The sequence below is a fragment of the Anguilla rostrata genome, chromosome 3 (genome assembly GCF_018555375.3).
Source record: "Anguilla rostrata isolate EN2019 chromosome 3, ASM1855537v3, whole genome shotgun sequence".
NCBI classification, from domain to species: Eukaryota; Metazoa; Chordata; class Actinopteri; order Anguilliformes; family Anguillidae; genus Anguilla; species Anguilla rostrata.
The window spans coordinates 50,141,586-50,162,353 of NC_057935.1; the positions used below are offsets into that span (position 1 = coordinate 50,141,586).

The window sequence follows — 20,768 nt, forward strand, 5'->3', positions numbered from 1 at the left end:
ATTATGCCTATCCACTACAATAGGGTTATCGATTACAACAATATCCACAAATGGCCGATGTGGGTGCAGGTTTTTATTTTTTGCCGGGCAGTGTCTTAGTGCTGGGCTAAAACAAAAACCTGCACCCACACTGGCCTTTTTAAGATAAGACAGGACACCCTTGTATTACAGTACCATCCATTGTACCAGTAGACACTGTTTAAGCATTATTTTAAATTTAAGTACAAGCTAGATAAAGTTAGGGGGGGGTAACTAAGTTTATGGTTGTGAAATTTTGAATGTGCAGCTTCAGAACTGTAGGAGCAGTTCCCCAAAATTTAATACAATAAGGATCAGAGGGAACAGTAAAGGCTTTGCCTTTGACAAGCTAATTAAGGATCTTTAGTACCTCTTTAGTCGTGCTCTGCATTTGTGCCCAAGAGTACCACAGAAGGGTTTCACCGTGATCTAAATTAACACCTACCACTCCTATCCCTTCAAAAGCGAATATGGCAGTTCCGAAGAAGAGGGGGTAATCCTTGGGTATTCCAACATATGGGAGGTTGACAGGAGTCGGGATGTGCTGGAAGTGGAGAGAGATTTTAAGTTCAAGTCCGATTTAGCCGTGGCTTTCTCTACTGCACAGACGTAGACCTTCAGTCCTGAAATAAAAACTATTCGGGGAACATATGACCCAAGACAAATATGCAAACAAAAATCACTTCCCCATTCTACCCTCTTCAGCACTGCAGTTGCTCTAAGAAAGTACTTATGCCATCTTTGTACTTAAAGAATGTTCCAGTTTCACATGCGGTAAATTTTCTGGCACTGCAATGCCTTTATAAATGTGACCTCCAGCCGTTTGTGATGTGGGAGTGTTAAAAACCCAGAAGACGGCATTGTCTCGTCCTCGCTGACCTTCCTCTGGAGGCAATTAGGCCTTCAAGGCAACAGAAACATTAAGACGTTACCATGTGATATGAATCTATCAGCGCAATGCTATTACGGAAGGATAACTCAATAGAAAATGGTAATTAAAGAGAGATAATTTGATGAGTCATTAAGGAGCTTGTTTCCATGTGGGTGCAGCTGACGGCCACGTTACCCTCCCTCACACTAAAACAAGCAGCATTTGTGGGCGAGTGGAACAAGGCATGGATACAGAGGACAATTAGCACTCGGACAAAGGGTTTTCAAGGGCCCAGAGTCACATACACTTCAATTCCCGGAAGAACTTAAGGAGTCAAATGAGCTGAGCATTGATTTTGAAGGAAGTTAAATTGGAAAGGCATCTCCTTCTGGGACACGAGGAGGCTTCTTGCAGTTAAGGGGCAGAATTTAAATGAGCCGGCTCCCTGTAACTGACCCGTGTCTCTGCAGACCAATCGTATTTCTAATGACTGCCAGTCGGCGAACTCGGTTCCCTCCGATCAGGCAGAAATGTTAATTGCGCTAGAGAATCACAGAGGCAGCTGCTCGGTTTAAAACTTGAACAACCGAGGACATAGAGGGGGCATGCGCTGTACGAGCTGGAGCTGGAATGACAGCAGGGTCTGGGCTCCTGAAAATCGCTAATAGACTTCACCTTGTCATTTCATCAATTTATCGACTTAGACAGCTCATTAGAACAATTAGGTTTTTTCTCCTTTCTCCAGCAAACGTTTGACACATATTTACTGAAAAATCAATTAAATCCTACAGTTTTCCTGGATTCCATGTCCAAAACGGGTCTTTCAGACATAAAAAACTCCTTGAGGAAACTTTGTTTTCTGGGCACCATCCCCACTTGAAAATTGCTAGGTGTGCTCTTATCAGGGTCACACACACTACACAATCTCCTTCTTTTTATCATTCTATTATTACACATTTCCAACAGGAGCTGAAAACATGGAGACCTGTCACTTACTGTTTCTTACTCATCTATAAGAGCCATGTACCCAAACAGGGAAGAGCAAAGATGGAAACAGGGACCCAAATGGGTACAACCTTTACTAGATACTAATTTTAATCCTGAATAACGCCCTCTGTTTCCTAAGAAAGCCCAAAAAGCTGTGAATGCATAAACTCTAGAACACTTATAGTAAAAAAAGGTAATGGTAAATAGCAAAAAAATAAATAAAAATAACAATTATGTAGCAAACAAATATCACTAAGATGCTTACGTGGACCATATTTAAATATACACTTTTGCAGAGAGCCTAGTGGCAGCTGAAATCCATTAAAAAAATGTAGAAATCAAAATTATTTCAATATAAAAAGAAAAATGGAAAACACAACTGACCTGAAGAGGAGTGAAAACAGGTAGCTCAGTCCTGCCTTAAAAAGCCACCAAGGAAAGAGGTGTGGGGCGTGGCTTCATTAAAACTATCCCAGTGGCATCAAAGATGCATCAAAAGCACAATGTACTGCCTGGCCCATGAGGACGAATGGTGTCAGCGTGACTGTGAGTGTGTCTGTGTATATTCGTGTGCGCGCAGGTGTGTGTGAAATTACCAGAATGGAATACCAGTAGATCAGGGACAGACTGGCACACATGGCCAAGTTGGCCACCAGTGAGAAGGGTGCCAGGTACTTGAGATTGGGCGTGAACACCAGGAGAATGATGAAGGGCAAAAAGCAGAGCATGTAGAGGCGGGAATCAAAGCTTGGCACCATCACCGAGGTTTGGTTGATGTGGCAGTTCACAGTGGTGCCATTGGCAGCCTCTACCACCTAGAAAGAAGACAAACATCAGAGTTAAACATCTTGTTTTGCTTCCTCCCACATTGGAAATACCCTCTTCAACCTCAACAAACATGAAACCTCACATTACCTACTAGATATACATGGTAATTCACCAGCATACAATTCTCAAGCACTTAGGAAATGTCATTTCTTTTGAAAGGTTGACCACGCTCATGCAAGACTGCCTGCTATATGACTATGTCTAACCAACCACTATTGCAGGAGCAACTTCAAATTATACATGGATTGCTCTTGTGTGAAATTCAATTATCTTATAAGGTTGAAATTATATCTGTGATTTCTTTCCCTTGAGTAAAAAAATACCACTGTGGTAGCAAGTGATTTCATTTCCCATTACAGATGATGACCTTCTGTAGTGATACAGAGGAAACCAGTAGTCGATGTTAACCTTTGCAGCAGCATCAAAGAAGACATACATGGGAACTATTCACTAACACTTTTTTGTAAATCACAATACTGCCCTCTTGTGGTATGACCATCTCTAGGAAGTACTGTATATTTTCACCTAATTCAATTGAATTTCAGGCAAGAATGTATATAACGGTTTGAAAGATGGTGTGTGTGTGTGTGTGTGTGTGTGTGTATGTACAGAGCCTTCAGAAAGGTTTCCACCCCGGTGATTATGTCTGGCTTTGCAGCATTGCAAAGTCAAATTAAAATATATTCAAATTATGATTTTGTGTCACACTGCTGGGGGACCTCAAGATGAAGTTGTTAGGAGGCAAAAGGCAAGAACTTCCAACATTTTGAACCTCCCAAGGAGCCTCCCAAATTGGAACAAAATAATTCTGTCAACCGGGACACTATCAGCATCAGGCCAAACATTTACTGCAATATATAATTATTCATGCAGCTAGATTTTCCTCCCCATTGGGAGCAAAGAACCCTGTACAAAAATATAGGCTAAACCAGGATTCAAGTATAGTACTGTGCTTCTCACCTGCTTAACGTTGTCACTGAGGAATACAAAGTAAACACAGCAGAAGCCGAGCTGGGTAACGATCAGGAATAGGTTCACCACATGCCTAGAATTATACAGAGACAGGACACCACCACATTACAGCAAATAAAGTACTAGGTGTGGTTAAACACCCCAATAACCACTCATATTCATACTGATATTTACTTTTCCGTACTTGGAGAAGAATCTTTGATCTGACCAAAGGAAGACATTCCACTAAATCTCCATAAAGCCACTGCTAATTAAAGCATGAGGGAAAAGCCCAAATATCATTTCCACACAGGGAATGTGACATGGGAAGACATCCTATAATCGCAAGAGAATTTGACCTAAACATACAGTGCACTACAGTAAGTACAAAAATCACTGCATTGTATCAAAGAACTTCCTGAGCCATTCCACTATGGTATGTCTCCTGAACCACCTGGTACCTTTAAGAAAGCTTTAACATTTTGAACCTTCATCTAGCACAATTTACCTTCCCCAAACGGAATATCTCCTCAAACAGGAAACATTTTCCATGCTCTGCTCCATTACATCTCCGTAATTCAAAGAAGGTTTGCCCAACCTAGAAAACGAAACATTGCATTAATAATGCAAATTAACTTGCCTGTAACTAACACAAAAAAGAAAGACAACAAAGCTCTTTCACAACGGGAAAAAATATTTTACATGGAAAACTATGCTCACACATTTTACAAGGGACAGCACACTGGATGCCATATTATATATTTCTAGATATTATTTCAGTTTCTGTGGATATTTTCGCTTGGCCCAGACAGTTTTTGTGTGTGATAAATGGGATTTTTGATACTTCCAGATGTCTTTGATAACCTGTCGGCTGTACATTGCCCAGTGTATGGCATTATGGGTTTGTGGTTCACAGCAAGAGGTTTTCAGAGGTTATACGTTCATTTTATAGTGTCTATTCACAATTATAAACATAAAAATCTATTTTTATTTTGAGCTGAAACTTTGTTCCTTTTCAGCTGATAAGTGGTTCATGCTTTTCATTAATGTTAAGGACCAGACAGGCGTGGTTTGGACACATGGGTAGCTACAGCACTGCCTGTTCTGGTAAGTCTAATATGAGCAAAGATACAAACTGAAACTGAAAATATGATTATGTCTGTGAATAACTGTGAAACACAAAGGAGTTTCAGCTACTTTCTTAAAATTTTACTTATTTGAGCCTGAATTTACAGATGAGAAACTGTAACAGATAGAGTCTGAATGGTGAAATAGGGCGAGCAGATATCCTGTTTGAAGACAACTAGCAAGGTTTTAAAGGTCTGTGTTATCTAAAAGTAGATAGTGAAAGAGAATTTTTTTTTGTTTTGTTTTTGTTTCTCCCCCGAATTGGAATTGCACAAGCAGGAACCATTTCAGTCCTTTCGACTTGTTGCTACTTCGAGGAGCTTCTCACTAGTACTTTTGATACAGGAAGCCATGTTGTTTCTTTCCTTGAGTTCAGCAGCCTCAGGGTGAATGTGCTAATAGTTCCAACCAAGTATGAGATTAAATATTATTAAACCTAAGTTTAAACAGGTAATATACACATGCAAAACGTGAGCAGACATCCCATCACTGTACAAGCTGCCTAACAGTAACTTGGAAGTGTATTTTCTTGCTTGAAACCACAAACCTGTTAATGTACCTACACCAACCACTCTGAAACCAACAGGTCGTGGGAACCTTCTGCAAATTGCTAAAATATACTTCAGAGCACACAGAAACTGAGTCAATCGAAAACTTACACTAAAACTGAAACATCATCAACAAAACTCCAGAAAGCAAACTACCCTTCTCAGAGAAGCCTCCAAAGTGCCGTCCCCAGTACAGGAATACAGCAAAAAAATGGCACTCATATTTTTCAACTGATATCGAAACCATGAAAACATTACATTAAACTGCCACGACAGAAAATAAAGTTCTTACTTATTGCCAAGGTGATGCGAGCACTTGACGAGGACACTCATGCAATGGACCGCCACTATCCCCATCACAAAGAGACTTATGGGACCAACCTGCACACAACAACAATGGCTGAGATTTAACAGCCTTTTCTCTAATACAGTGCATTTGTTAATTAGTATAAAGGGTAGAATTAGAAGAGCATGTGCGCAGATGACTTTCATTTTCAGTTAATAACACAAGTTCAAAGATGCATATATGAAAGGTTTACAGTTCATTTTCTATGAGTTCATGGAAAATGTCATTGAGTGACAGACAGTTATATAGTCCACAATGAGACAGACAGGAGTCTGACTGCCATATTGGAAATCTGATTAAAATGGAATGCATACAGTAAATTATTGTATTCAAACAGCGTTGATCCCGTACATTTTTGTGGATGGCTGGCTTCGGCTTTTGGAGCTGTTGCTGTGTGAAATGGACCTGAAGATGCCATCCGCCCTATATCACATCAACACATATTTTAATTTATCGAGATCATTTCCTCACCACAAGCCCTGCATTCTTGATCGCAAGAGGCAAGCCCAGAAGCCCTGTGCCAATATTCCCCTTTAGTAAGTGGATCAGAGTCTGGAAGAAACTGCAAAAAGACAGACAGACAGGGGAGAGGGATACAGAAAAGAGAAAGGAAGAGAAATAGGGAGAAAGAGATGGAAAGTGTGTGTGTGAGACAGAGAGACAGCAGAGAGAGAGAGAGAGAGAGAGAGAGAGAGAGAGAGAGAGTCAATGTTATACGGAATAATCTGCTTCAGCGTTAAAGAAAAAAAAACACATTGCACTTTCGGACCATAATAGCCATTTCCAGAACTAAATGTTATACATAAATTCTTATTGCTCTTCCAACTCCTGCTAAGTATGCATTCTCCTTCAGTTTTTACATAACAATTCAATTCTTCTGCCTGGTGATCAGGGCTAAATATTGACTTTTTCTTTAACTGTTTTACCTAGCAGCACGTGTACTTCAGCATTAAAAAAATAAACAGCACATGAAGAGCGACCACTTATTTAAATTTAAAAAGCACTTATTTCATAGGAAAAGGATGCAGGTTTTTATTAATAAATCCATCTTATTGTTGTTTCATAATCGAGACAAAATGCATTGGCCACATTTTATAATTGAATCTCCAACAGCACTGTGAAGAGAGATAACCTTTTCCCACAAATAATGGAGTAAGACAAAAATGTGACCACTTGCTGCTGAAAAATAGGATACAGCAATCCACAGTGCTCTCAGTTCCCTTTGGAATCTATGTGGTATCCCGCAACAAAACTGCTGCACTCAGGAGTATAATGCTGAAAAAGTACAAAAAAAAAAACACATATAGACGTCTTTCAAAGTCAGTGTTGAAGCACAAAGCAGACTATAATAGTAGTAGGCAACAAGATTTAAAACGGATTTTAAATTATACCTTTAATTCATTTTGTGGGAAAGAAGTGAACGCATTCTGTAGGTTAAAACACCGTGTAAATAAGATTCTAATTGTCAATTGCTTGTTTGACCTGAGGAGCAGGTTTAGCCTTCATATTTACTGTGAAGAGGCTAGAGAATACGTGGCTTTCCCCCGAAGCATCTGACCGCAGTACACATAACAGTCATTTTATACTGAGGTTGGCAGAGAGGGGTTTTATTACGCATTGTCAGTAGGACATCAGAAACTCCACTGAAGCATTAATGCAGGCAATGCTGAATTTTAGTTCCATTTTCATTATTGCGCATTATGTGAGGTTCTTTTTCAGAACATCAGATTTTTTTCCCCCCTTTAAGCTTGATATATCTTACCATAATCAAACATGAGTGCAAAAATTCTGTTATTTTTGTCTCAATCTTCACATTTTCTAAAAGTCAACCTAATTTTCTAGGCAACACTTACTTTTGAACAGAAGCACATTAATACTGAGTTTAACCCTTTGCCAATGAACAAATTTGAAAATAACCAACATATATGACTGATGAGCCTCATTTCAATTCATATAGAATCATGACAGGATATCACCTATCCTATTTTAGACTATAAAAAGTTGAGGGGAACGGGAACATGGGGGTGCTTTTTTGTGTAGAAGCTGTTCAGCAGTTCTGCTTGACAGTAGCTTGTGCATAATACAAATATATTTCCTCATCAAACAGCAAAAGAATAAATAAACACTTCCTGATCAAGTAAGTGAATTATATGTCACATCTATGACATAGGAGGACACAGGAGAAAATCAGTCACTCTGTCGATGATATGTAAATGCAGCATAGATAAATCCTATCATCATCCAGCCAACAATTATTAAGATGCTCTCATGTTAATTACATGAACGTTATTACTCTTGGTAAGACAGGTATGGTGGAAATCAGTGACATTTTTGCAACTGTAATTTCTTTTAATTTGCTTGCAAATGGTAATTATACAGTTGTTTACTAGTGTCCTGAGGATTTAATTACCAAAAAAAACAAAAACCCATTTCCTCTGTGCACAGGATACCACAAAAAGTTAGACCAGTTGCATGCACAGAAGGGTGCATCAAAGTAAGTGATAGAAACAGCAGATGTTTTTCAGAGCTTAGCAAACAACTAACAAACGCATTTCACTGCCATAAAATAACTTAGGCATCATGCCACATCTGGCTCAAAATATAATAAAACATTACAAACCAGTAGCAATGTAAGCTAAAATGCACATGCTTTTGTCAACATATTCAGTTCAGCTCTTGAAATATATACAACTTATAGACAACCTGCCCTGCATTCACTTTTCAGTGCAGTTTGTTGCCAATAATAATAGCAATAACAATAATAATGGTATTGCATTCCCTACTCTTTTAGACATAGCCCAAAGCCAGTGTCATTAAGACCGTGTCATACTGGACCTATTTACAATACTGGCCAGACCTCCCTTGAAAAACTGAAGGGTATCTCAATGAATTCACAAGGCTAAATAAAAGATTAAAAATACATATATTTAATCAAATATACTGCATTTCAATCCAGTGGTATAGAATTTAAAGCCTCCTTACGTGGTTCCTTTTTTGCTTCCAAAACGTTCATAGTGGTCCTGGCGTTCGGAGGGGCCAGCCCCGTGAACTGAGGACACATCAGACTCCTCAACAGGGGTCTGCTCTCCATAGAAGGGCACGTTATCTGGGAAACAACACATCCAAAAAAATAAATAATTCCTTGAACACTTTCGTATGCCTAGCTACAACGTGGGCAAACAAATACATGTGCAAGAACAATACGAACATAAGAACATTTGACAATGAGAACAGGCTGTCAGCTAATTTTGGCTCATCAACTGTAGCAATATAGGCTATTGCCTGTGGCAGCCAGACAATTCTACCCAAGCTACACGCAGGAAGGGAAATTATTTACCTTGATCAGTGATAATGTCGCCCATGATCGCAAGTGGTCTGGATTGCGTTCCACATTCACAGCTTCACTAAGAGCTTAGAAGATCCAATCCGCCAGCCCACATTCAGTGTCACTGCAAGGACATGTTACATTACATTACATTACAGGCATTTGGCAGACGCTCTTAACCAGAGCGACGACGCAGAAAGAAGAACAAGCAGTTCAAAATGAAGGAACACACTGTATGAAAGCCCAGCAGGAAGCACACAGCTGACAGTGGTTTTCGGTGTACATTCATCTCTTGTCTCTTCTTTTTAGTGTACAGCTGAGTCTGTAGTTTTATTAGCACACAGTTAATTCCGCAGTTATGACCATAACTGAGTGACTGTCACAGTACTGATGGTGACAAAGACAATGATGATGTATACAAAAGACTGTGAAGTGTGGGCTGGCCTGTGCTGGAGAACAATTACGTATGGCAGGGTGAGTCCTCCGGTCTTGGTTTTCAAAAAGTAAAACTATATTAAGTTTCACAGAAAGCATTCCCCAGGTATAAGAGGACTATATGGGAGCTAGATAGTTTACAGAGTTCACATAAATGTGTGCCCACTTTTCAAAGAGAAACACCAACAGTGTTCTTAATTGATTGAGAAGATCCAACCTGAGCCTTCACCATGACCAATTGGACATCACTTGAAGACATTACCCTGCTTTGTGAATGAAATACATCTCTATGCATATGAACTGTAAAGTGCACAAGCAAACCCAAATAAACCAGTATTAGGATTGACCACTGTTATACAGCAATGAAGGGCAAATATCACTACATCCCCAGTATGGACCTGGGGCACTCTAATCACTGTATGGTCCATCTTAAACTGATCTACAGACAGAAACTAAGATCCAGCAAGCCTGAGGTCAGCACAGAAAATGAAGTAATGGACTAGAAAGGCGGCCAGAGCAAAGCTACAGGCCTACTTTGGACGATTATATGACACAGTGACATCATACATCAGCTCTTTGAGGACAGCTGTATTCCCATCAGGACCCAGGTTAAATGCACCAATGACAAGCTTTGGTTCATTTCAGAAAGTTTTGTTGGTCTAAAGGGGAAGGCTACATGAGTGGGGACAAAACCCATTGCAAGCAGGTCAAATATGCACTGATGAAGGGAATCAAACAGAACTAGGCTACTCTGAAAGGCGGAAGAACATGTTTTCAGCCAATCACCCATCAGCGGGGTGGAGGGGCCTGCACTACATCATCAGCTGCAGAAGGAAACCCACAAATTCAATGGATGAGCATCAGCTGGCTTATTACCTTACTGAGTCCTATTGCAGGTTTGAAAGCACAAAGGCAAGCCTGGGTCATACCCATCCACCCCTATCAGCACCACTCTTCACACTTTGCTCCACCATCAAAGCCCCCCGCCCTGACGATCTGTGAAGATGCGATCTGCCCACCCCCTAGTACCTGTTCACTTCCAAGGCCAGGAAATGAAGGGACAAAATCATCGTTGACCCCTCGCACACTGACCACCACATACTTAAAAAAAATTACCCTAGGTATTTAAGAACAATGGATACCAAATCCACCAGACATGGGAGTAGCTTCTTCCCACGTGCCAAATCACACCGATAGAACTGAATGGGCTCCTTGAGACTGTAGAATCGCGAGTATATTTCAAAATATGACAGCACATTTATTCGGTCTGTACATGCGATTATGTTTCCTGAAGTAGAAATGTAAAAGTAACAACGTAAAAAGTTATTCCAGACTGGAGTTAACTAGATAGTCACCAGAATCAAACAGGAGATAGAATCAAAGAATCAATCATCTTCCGCCGGGGATCGTGTCATATCTAAAAAGATAACATTCAAGTAAAGTACACCATCTGCCCTTCCTATTGCCATATAGAAACATTGCGGAAAACCTCCTCGGAGTTTTACAAAGTCGCTCATAATAACCTGGGTAACACAGCAAATAACTATGTTTCTTTATTATTTATGTGTATGATTCATTTTGCTCTCACTCCTCTCCATGGTGACTGATTCATTTAATCAAATATCAAGTCAATAACTTTCAAGAACAGACCGTTTGAGAAATAAAATTAACTTGTCTTCGCTATCGATGTATAAAGTTGTAAAGCACACTTGTGCTGCAAGTAACCTTAAGCCATCCACACTGAAGCTACTACAAGCTAGCACTATTGCCTAAGTTAACCAATATTTACGATTGATCCAGTAATAATGACCAATGCCACGGTAAAATAAACAAAACTTAGAGCTTTATCTAGAATCAACAGAAAATACATTTTCAGAATGCACAGACTTCTTTCTTACCAATGTGACTGTTGTCCTGGTTGAAGCCGCTCTGATTCAGAAGAATCAGGTTGTCCACCCTTAACTGAGCTTTTGTGTTCCTGCTTTGGTTTCCTTGATCACATGATTTTACCAACACTTCTGTCAGCTGACCTAAGTCTTTATATGGAAACATTAGACATATCAGCGCTCATTAATTATAGTTTGTTTAAATGGAGAGCGAGGTTTCATATTTCATATTGGATAAAATGTGTAACGTCATAGAGTTTTCGCTAAATTGACGCAAACACAACGTTGATTCATTACTTTGTCCGATCACAACAGTAAAACAGCGACATGTTCTTTGCTAGTAATAAGCTTTGGTACCGTATATACTGTTAAATAGAATTAGCACATACAGATAATAATCGGCGATTGATCAAAAACAACTATAAAGGCTATGTTCTAAGAATAGTTAGCATTTTTTGTCAATAAATAACAATAATATCGTTCTCTATTGAGTATTGCTTCCGGGACACATATGCAGCGCGTAGACATTAGGGATAGACGTTAAACTACTACAAAGTCATTTAACGTACTAGGCTTGTATATTTAGTTGACTAGGCATGCAGAAATTGTGACGAGTACAGTCCCGTTTGATATATATATATATATATATATTCGATTAGCTGTTTTACACTTTCTGGCTACAACAAATCATTCATTAAAATGTAGTTGAAGTGACGGCAATGTTGTGAATTTTACGAGGACTTCTAGAACAGAGAAGACTGTCGCGTCTTCTGTGCTGACAAAGCGAGTGAAACCGACTTTGCGTAGCTCGAATCGTCTGCGTTCGTGTACGTACGTAGGGTTTACGTGGTTCCAGTGGACGTTACTGTTTGTTCTGTTGTTCTTTTTAGTCTAAATTAGTCGGAAATTCTGTAAGCGAAAAAGAAGTTGACGTTCAGCTCGAGGATCTTGAAAGATGTCGGTAAGTGTAATATAATTAAATTCACAGCTCTAGCTAACGCTAGTTGGTTATGGGGCAAAAAACTGGAAACGGCCATTGTTTTGCTGCGTAGAACGTTTTTTAATTCTGATTTATTAAATATTTTCACAGAAGCACGAGTTTTTCGTTGACATGACTTGTGAAGGGTGTTCTGGTGCAGTCACACGAGTTCTAACGAAACTAGGTAAGTATTTTTTTTAAATGTTATTTTATACTATTTTTGCATGTCAACCCAGTTTGGCTTGCTTGCTTGATATGGACTGGTCAACCCAGTTTGGCTTGTTTTCTTGATAGATGAACTGGTCAACCCAGTTTGGCTTGCTTGATAGATGGACTGGTCAACCCAGTGTGGCTTGCTTGATATATGGACTGGTCAACCCAGTGTGGCTTGCTTGCTTGCTTGATAATAGGCCGTCGCGTCCCGTTTGTAACTTGAGTCTCTTTGCACATCATGTTCTGACGTACACTTTAAGTTTAACTTCTTGGTCATGGTCTTGTCACTATATGTAAGTGTGATACACTAAGTTCTCTGGTTAAAGAAGTTTGCCAGTTAAAGCCAACGAAATTCATTTCAGGCCCAGCTGGACACAGAGAGAGAGAGCATTTTGCGGCCTGAACCTGCAACCGCTCCAAAAATGCAGGATGCGAAAGTATTTCGAGTCCGTATTCCTTTCATCTAAGAGCAACTCTGTTGCATGACCGCAAGACCATAACAATGGTGCCATACTGCCATTTAATCTTAAATCGCTTTTGTGAGGAAACTAAATTCATAAAATGAAGCACATCGTTGTTGTAACAGAGATAGAAGAACTGGGCCCTGTTTCGGGAAGCAGGAGTTGGCTATATAACTTTACTATGTAAAACACTGAACCATCCCAAATCTGGGACTTTGACTGAGGTAAAATGAGTTTATCCAGCTAAATCAGTAATTCCGCTTTGTGGAATACCATCCACTTTTTATTAAATGATATGAGACTTTATATACTATCAAGGGTCTTGTAGGCTAAATCCTTTCCTTTTTGATAGGCTTGTCTCTCTTATAATAAGAAAATGCTGTGGACTTAAAACTATTGGTAGCATATTTTGGCTGTTTAAATTACCGAATCAGAAAAGGCTATCGTTGATGTTTTATAGCAAATATCAATAGTGGCATATGTTGATTGCCTAAGTTTCCCTATCAGAAAATCCTACCATTGGTGTTTTAGCGAAAATATCAGTTCAAAAAATTTGTTTTAAAGATTTTGCCTCTGTGACTTACCATATACTGACGGGTATGATCCCGCAGACAGAAAAGTGTGTAGGCTATGTCTTCCCACTACACACCATCATCGCCTACTTCTGCATGCGGCGGTAGAGCAACAGGTAGCTATCATGACTGAATAAACATTACTTATTTGAGGTATGGCTATTGTATATGTGTAGCCTACCTGATAAACTGGCCATATCGTGTGTGTATGAACATCACCAATTAAATATGCGGTAATTAAATTGAAAGTACGTGATTGAAGCTAGTCTATCGTGATGGCTGACTACAATGAACGTTTGGCGATTTGGATTGGGATGGCAGTAGCCTATGTCATCCGCCAAATTGTGGTTTAGTGGACATGCCCCATACTACAGCACCGAGTGTCTAGCATATTTCTTGGTGCTCTACAGAAATGACCACACTCATCCCTTAAGAACATTAACTTCTGTACCTTCTGTCATCACGCAAACACAGAATTCAGATACAACTTCACACATCAAACTCAATGAAGCCAAATGTGTGTTATTGCGTTTTCTGCTTTGTCCAACCAATTGCGTCATCACAAATGCTCCAGTCCCACAATCAATAAGTCTTCCCTTTGGACATTTAGCTACACCTTCTGCCAACAACAACGTCTGACCAAAGTAGCCCATTACAGGATACACGGTGCCTGCCGTGAACCGATAGTTTAACTTCTTTCAAATAAAGAGCGAACAATGACATTTAAGAATGTCTTATTTAGGCAAGTCGCTTTGTTTGAATCATTTTTCGTGAAACACAGCTACACTGTAGACAGTTTTTATTTTGGTATTTTGACCGAGTTGAATGTTAGCTAGCTTGCTAACGGTAGGTCCTACTTGTCGTCACTGACCTAGTCGACAGAGCAAACGTGACGCTAGTGCATCGACATTGCGTTGGTAGGTGGGTACCGGTCAAATGGCAACCGGTCGGTTCCATAGTGCTACTTAGGGGCGTGAACGACACATTTCTGACCGTTGACTAGTTGCTGTCTGACCAATTGTTTTTTATTTTTTTTATTTCGTTTTTATTTTATTTTATTAATCTTCACATGCGCAATACCCCTGGGCAGGTGAAATCTCAGAAGGCCACATCCTCTAAGATGTGTGAAATTGCTTGTGATAAATGGGGATTTCGGATTTTCAAGTATGTGCTAGCGTGTGCATTGAAGTCTATATTTGCTTTGTAATTAGTTTATTAAAATACACATACTGAAGATTCAGCTATTTGGTATCCAAATTATATGAGGAGACTGTGCAGTTTTACCTGTTTGGGCATATGTTTAAAGGATTAGTTGCACCCAAAAGACATTTAACTTTTCACCAAAAAGCAGCAAACTGTTGTTAATGTTTTACACCTCTCTGGAAACATTTTTGAACTTGCTTACCCATTGAGTCATTTTGTGTTTTCTCTTTTTCCAAACAGATGTCAAATTTGATATTGACCTTCCAAACAAAAAAGTAGTTATTGAGTCTGACAAGAGTGCAGATGATCTCCTGGCTACGCTGAAAAAGACGGGAAAGGCTGTCAATTACATCGGACCAAAATAAATACCCCAGTTCTCAGATGAAAACAGGTGAAGGACTCATTTAATAGCATCTGTCATACGTCACTGTTTTTAGCTCCAGAACCTGTTCTATACAGTGCAGTCTGTAAGTCTTTGGTCTGTGACTTGTTTTTGGCTGTGTACTCTAGTACACTGGATTTAAAATGAAACCATGAATATTAGGTTAAAGTGCAGAGTTTCAGCTTTAATTTGAGGGTGTCCACCATATCATATACACATTGAACTGTGTAGGAATTATAGCCATTTTTATACATAGTCCCCCCTCCATTTTAGCAGACTCTAACCTAGCTGTTTTGTTCTTATAGCAAGGGTTACCTGTGGTTTGCACTAATGATGCAACGACACCGCTGGAGAAGACACAACTGAACAGCCAATTGTCCAATAACTTTTGGTCCCCTAAAATGGAGAACTATGAATAAAACGGGCTGCAATTCATACATGGTATAGATGTAAACACCCTGAAATTACAGCTGATAGTCCGCACTTTAATCTTATATTCATTGCTTTATTTCAAATCCAGTGTGTTTGAGTACCAAGCCAAAACAACGCAAAGTGTGTCACTGTCGAAATACGGACTGCAGTGTGTGTGAAATGGCATTGGATGTAGTAGACATTTTTACATTAAACATCCAATTGAGATTTCCCCCTGGGTGTAAAATATAAAAGCAGAACCATACATCGATCAACAAGTAATACATAAATACCACATTACGCACACAACACAGTACTAGTTCCAGCAGGCTTCAGTACTGGTTTCCCATCTGGATTGCCATACACTTATTTAAAATAGAAACTCCAGAGAGCATAAGTGTTTTCTCATACAGCCTTTTCCTGGCTGTTGGCACTTTGAACTTACAACCTGATGGCAGCCAATAGAATGAAGAGGGCATATTATGGTGAGTGCCATGGAAGGACTAGCCAGGGATCACTCCCTTTTCCACATCCTTCTTTTATGAGCTTTATTAGCACCACAAGCAAGGATGGGGTAAGACCAACATTCAGAAGGCTAGGGGAGTTATGCTAAAACCAGCCACAAGAAAAATGGCAGTACACTTTGTTTTATGGACTTGGCATATTGCGTCAAAATATATCATCATAATAATAGTTTAAATATGCAGGTTTTTATAAAAGTTTGGACTTAAATATTGTCTAAGATGTAACAATAAATGCAGTTTGTCTTCAAAGCACCAGTTTTTCGCTTCAGCTAAAGCAAAAGTTTGGATTGGCACTATTTTGAACTCTGGCCTTTCCCCCTCACAAAACCCATTTTGGAATGGCAGAAGAAATTACCAGCAATTTAAAAATATTCAGCAAATATTTGATATCAAATGTGAGCTATCTGGGTAGGTGCGATACTCCCGGTTCTACTGTATTTTTGCTGGCAAGGGAGCGGCTGTTGACTTTTCATTCCACCTTCAGTACATAAGCTTCCTATGTTGAGGAAGAAAGGAGCAGAAGTCCGAGTTAACCTTGTAACCGCCATCCCACTTGATGAGCTCCTACGGTGCCCGTCAAGCAGAAGAAGTCCTGACAAAAGTGCACTATGTTCTTTCAAATCCACTAAAGCACATCATGTGACAAGGCTCCTTGTCTTTTCATGCTCTCATGTAAAAATCAAAGAGCTTCAGTGGTTTTGAAACATTCTAGCAGAAATGCAGTTTTTTTAATATATCATTTATGGTCAATATGGTTCCTTTGATTAAATGCTCACAGAAGGAAGAATGAATGAAGGAGTGCTGGACAGAACTATCGGCTGACAGCCCACATAGGCAAAGCATCTGCCCACCATGCTGAATGCAGGCAAATCCTTGGAACTCCCACCTGCCAATCGGTGAACACCTGGGGACCATTGGCATGCTATCTTTAAAACCATATACCTCCTTAATTCTAAGTGGTTTTTTTTTGTGATGTATTAACTGACAATCAGAAGAGACATTTGTTTTCGTGTCTGCTTTTTAAAAAGCCTTGGTATTATTAACAAGGAGTTGTGTAATTAGGAAAAGCTTCTATTTGAATGTCCATGCTCAGATTGAGCTTTTTCCTGTATGTTTTTGTGTTTCCAATTGTCTGTTGATCTAAGTGGATAATAAAACCTACACTATCACGTGATGTGTGTTTAACAGTGTCAAAAGCTGCAATACAATTTTGTTCTTTTATTGACGTGCAAGCTACAAATTACATGCATTTTTTGAAGTATTATGAAACAACTTGCCAGTAGATGGCAGTATTTATACAACTATGAGATTGATATTTTATTATTTTTTTGGAGAACAAAATGGTGTGCATCACTTTGTTGAAATGATTAGAATGAAGCAATTTTTTTGGATCATCTGTATTATGCAATTGTATTCTTAAGATAACTAACTAGCAAATTCCATTTGTATGCATTATTAGCTTTTACACAGTAAAATGTCTACTGTTAACTCTTAACAGAGTACATATGAAACAATTGGGACCATATGTACCTGGTGAGAGTTAATTTAACACTGATAATTTTAGTGTATAGTCCAGTCATCTGGCAGTATAAATTTGAATTTTGGATTAATGTCTCAAATTATTGAACAATGTGTGCACAATTTGTTCAGTTTTGTGTAGTCTTGTATGTTTCTATTTTTAATTGGTTCAATGTCAGTCTTGAGTCTTGCAAAGTCTAGCTCTTAACACACGAGGGGTCTTATTTTAATGGTCAAGGTGCAATTGACAAACACTAGCCCTAGGCCCTGAAGGATCGGGGAATTTTGAACTGAATTTTAGTAATTTCGTGACATCTGGCTTTAGCACAACTGCAGCACAACTGTAAAAGAGGATGGTTCAATAGGAATAAATTAACTGTGGGTGTGTAAGGGGTTTGGTTTCATTATTGCCAATCAGATCGCCCCATTTATTTCTCTTTAAAAACAGTGCCGTAGCACCATAGCCAACAGATAATTTGTCATGGCCGTAGAACGAGTGCATTATGAAATTCTCTGTTATGAGCCTTTCTACGAACCATTAGGCCTACTTGTGTTTTGGAAACCTAAGTAAAATGTTATAAGTTTTAATTTTTATATTTTCCCCTTCATAACATATATTTTTCATTTACATACAAGTGCTTGTTTCTTTGCTGTCAATGTTTAATACAAAAAATTAACCCACTTGAAATAAGTTTCATTAATTTCTATTACACCAAATACATTTGATATCCTCGACTCTCTGTCTGCTTCTTATTGTGGTCTAGTTTTTCTGTGGGGGGTTGGGGGCCTACTCCAGTGAGGCTGTTGTCACATATTACTGGTTTGAAGAATCCCCCCTTAGACTCAGCTGGGATAATTGCTGGATATTGTGGGACAATCACAGCTTTGTGGGGTTTGCCCGATTGTGTGGCCGGTGCGCTCAAGAGGATAATGCATGCTTACCCGTCCAAGCAGTGAAGTGCAACTGGAGAAGCCCTCGTTGTTGTGGCAAATGGCAAAGCGGCCCTTGCTCATCTCATGGGGTTGAGCAAGCCATTGAGAGGTTCAGACGCACATTGTGTCAAGGACAAACTCCACAGGGACCATGGCCGCCATCTTAATGCTGTCCTGGTGTCTTGTTTTTTTTTTGTTGTTTCGTTTTGTAATAGGTGTGTGGTTTTCAGTGGTGGTCAGTTAGCTTTGTTTCATTGATTGTGTCCTCCTGCAGCTGATGCCTTATGAACCCATCTATTCTCAAAAACTGTGGTCACACATCTTGCGTCCATTCTCATCCTGTGTGATCCTTGAAGATGATAGTAGTCAATATTTTCTAAACTGGCCGCCCTCTCCTTTTCAGCAGGTTACTGCAGATATCAATTCATTTTTATGTCCTTTGCTTATTCTCCAGTCTAGCTGAAGATACAGTGCTGATGTTTCTTAACTGATGGTGTTCAAAAGAGTGGGAAGGCAAGCTAATTCAAAAAAGCAAGCACATTTTTGTTCTTATTGGTTCAGAAGACTCGTGCATTGGTTATGTTTTTGGTTGGGGTACTTTTGAGTGGCATTCTGTGTTGGTTTGCTATTCTGTTTATCAGATGTGGTCTAACACACAAGATTTGGTTTTTCTACTAAAGTGTAGCATAAAATGTACATACCCCATTATCTCTAACGCTGAGTGTTTGCACTTCCATATTTTAAACAAGTACAATCCCAGCTGGTGAGTTAAGATTCCAACATATGCAAATGGATATATTGTCAGAGAATACAAAATTTTTTATTTACTTGTTTGCTGATAATAAAAGGGAGATGTTTGTTTTTCCTGTTATCTGAAATATCACTTTTAAAATCACTTTTCCAATTTGAAAGTACAAAACAATAGCCTGTTTATCATTCCTCAGGAGCCACACTGATAACAATATCAAAAAGAAGATGCCCAATGTGCTCCAAGCCAGCTAAATAAAAATGGGCTGGATGGGTGCTCAACAGCCAGGATGGTCAAAATATAGTAAAAAAACCCCTCACCCAAACGCTTCACAGGGACTGGCCTGAAATAAGGAACACTGGAGTATCCTTTGCTCAGGGCAAAAGACACCATTTAATGAACAAGGTTGGACTGATTTTTAGATATCTATGATGTCTTCCTCAGAGTCAAAAAACCCACATGCAAGGGCCACACCGGGAGGAATATAAATACCCTCCCATCAATTATAAGGTGCGCATGTGTAGAAACTAAAAATAGCGTACACAAATTACCACATACCAGTTATTTCTGCAGTGACGACATTGTGCATGCAAAGTAGAAATGTAGAGAAAAGACATCCTTTCTTCTACTGCAGCTTAACTTATGCTGTTCCCTACATTTGTGCCTGTCGGTATTCCCCTGACTCTCAAAGTGCCTTCTTTAACACTCTAAAAACACTCTAAAAAATGGATTGTTCAAAGCTAACTGAAAGCTAACTCCTCCCTCCAACATATTCACACACAACACGCACAAATACCCCACTGTCCTAATCTGACCAGCAAGCTGCATCCTTCCTAGCATGCAAAACAGTCCACTGAAATCCTATCTGTCTGCCAAGGAAAACGGGAACAGTTAATGTTTATTCATAAAGCAAAGTGCATGTTTTGACTATTGAGGACAAATATGCAGCACCCAAGTACACACAAACACACACACACACACACACACACACACATATATACCTTGTTTGGATGGGAGACGTACCAGTTCATGTGGTTTAATGGAATGTTGCAGAGTAACACATCGATCTTGTTTTGGGGGGAATATTTACAGTACACTTATAAAAAATTCACAGGTAGTACACCAATCACTTTTAATAGATCAAGAAAAACACAATCCTGGAAATCTATTATGTTATTACATGCCTGTATCTGAAAATGTAACTGAAAGAGTAAGTAGTGAATAAGAATAACAATAAGTTAGAGTACATCAGAATGTATTAAAACATTCAAAGCATATTGATGTAGTGAGGAAAAACCATTGTTCTAATTAAAATTCTATAAAAATAGCAATGATTATAAACATAATAATGTACTCTTTTTGTAATAATGATTTCAAGCTCAGCTAAATCATGAAATATTCATAGAATGTACAATATACAAATGCCACATAATTATTTATTTTCCTTTTCTGTTCTATGCAATAAATTAGTTTATAAAATACTCATGCAACTCTGCTATCT

The 20,768-nt window shown here is 39.1% G+C and overlaps 2 protein-coding genes across 5 annotated transcripts in view; one reads left to right on the plus strand and one right to left on the minus strand.

Annotated features, from left to right (window-relative positions):
• slc36a1 (solute carrier family 36 member 1) overlaps positions 1-13,935 on the minus strand; it is a 58,734-nt gene extending 44,799 nt beyond the window's left edge. For 3 of the 4 annotated variants that reach the window (XM_064328068.1, XM_064328069.1, XM_064328066.1), the window contains exons 1-9: positions 11,336-11,563; positions 9,015-9,126; positions 8,660-8,783; positions 6,149-6,239; positions 5,624-5,712; positions 4,164-4,253; positions 3,665-3,749; positions 2,473-2,691; positions 464-562 (exon numbers count right to left, since the gene is read on the minus strand). In XM_064328068.1, coding sequence (XP_064184138.1) covers positions 464-562; positions 2,473-2,691; positions 3,665-3,749; positions 4,164-4,253; positions 5,624-5,712; positions 6,149-6,239; positions 8,660-8,783; positions 9,015-9,039 — 822 coding nt within the window. In that variant the 5' untranslated portion in view covers positions 9,040-9,126; positions 11,336-11,563. Of the gene's footprint in view, positions 1-463; positions 563-2,472; positions 2,692-3,664; positions 3,750-4,163; positions 4,254-5,623; positions 5,713-6,148; positions 6,240-8,659; positions 8,784-9,014; positions 9,127-11,335; positions 11,564-13,560 lie in introns of those variants that run through there. The other variant, XM_064328067.1, reaches the window with a different exon arrangement.
• On the plus strand, positions 12,125-17,242 carry atox1 (antioxidant 1 copper chaperone). Its single transcript, XM_064328070.1, has 4 exons — positions 12,125-12,284; positions 12,414-12,486; positions 14,992-15,142; positions 16,847-17,242. Exons 1-3 carry the CDS (start codon positions 12,279-12,281, stop codon positions 15,114-15,116), a joined length of 204 nt encoding a protein of 67 aa, XP_064184140.1. The 5' UTR covers positions 12,125-12,278; the 3' UTR covers positions 15,117-15,142; positions 16,847-17,242.
• The last annotated feature ends 3,526 nt before the right edge of the window (positions 17,243-20,768 follow it).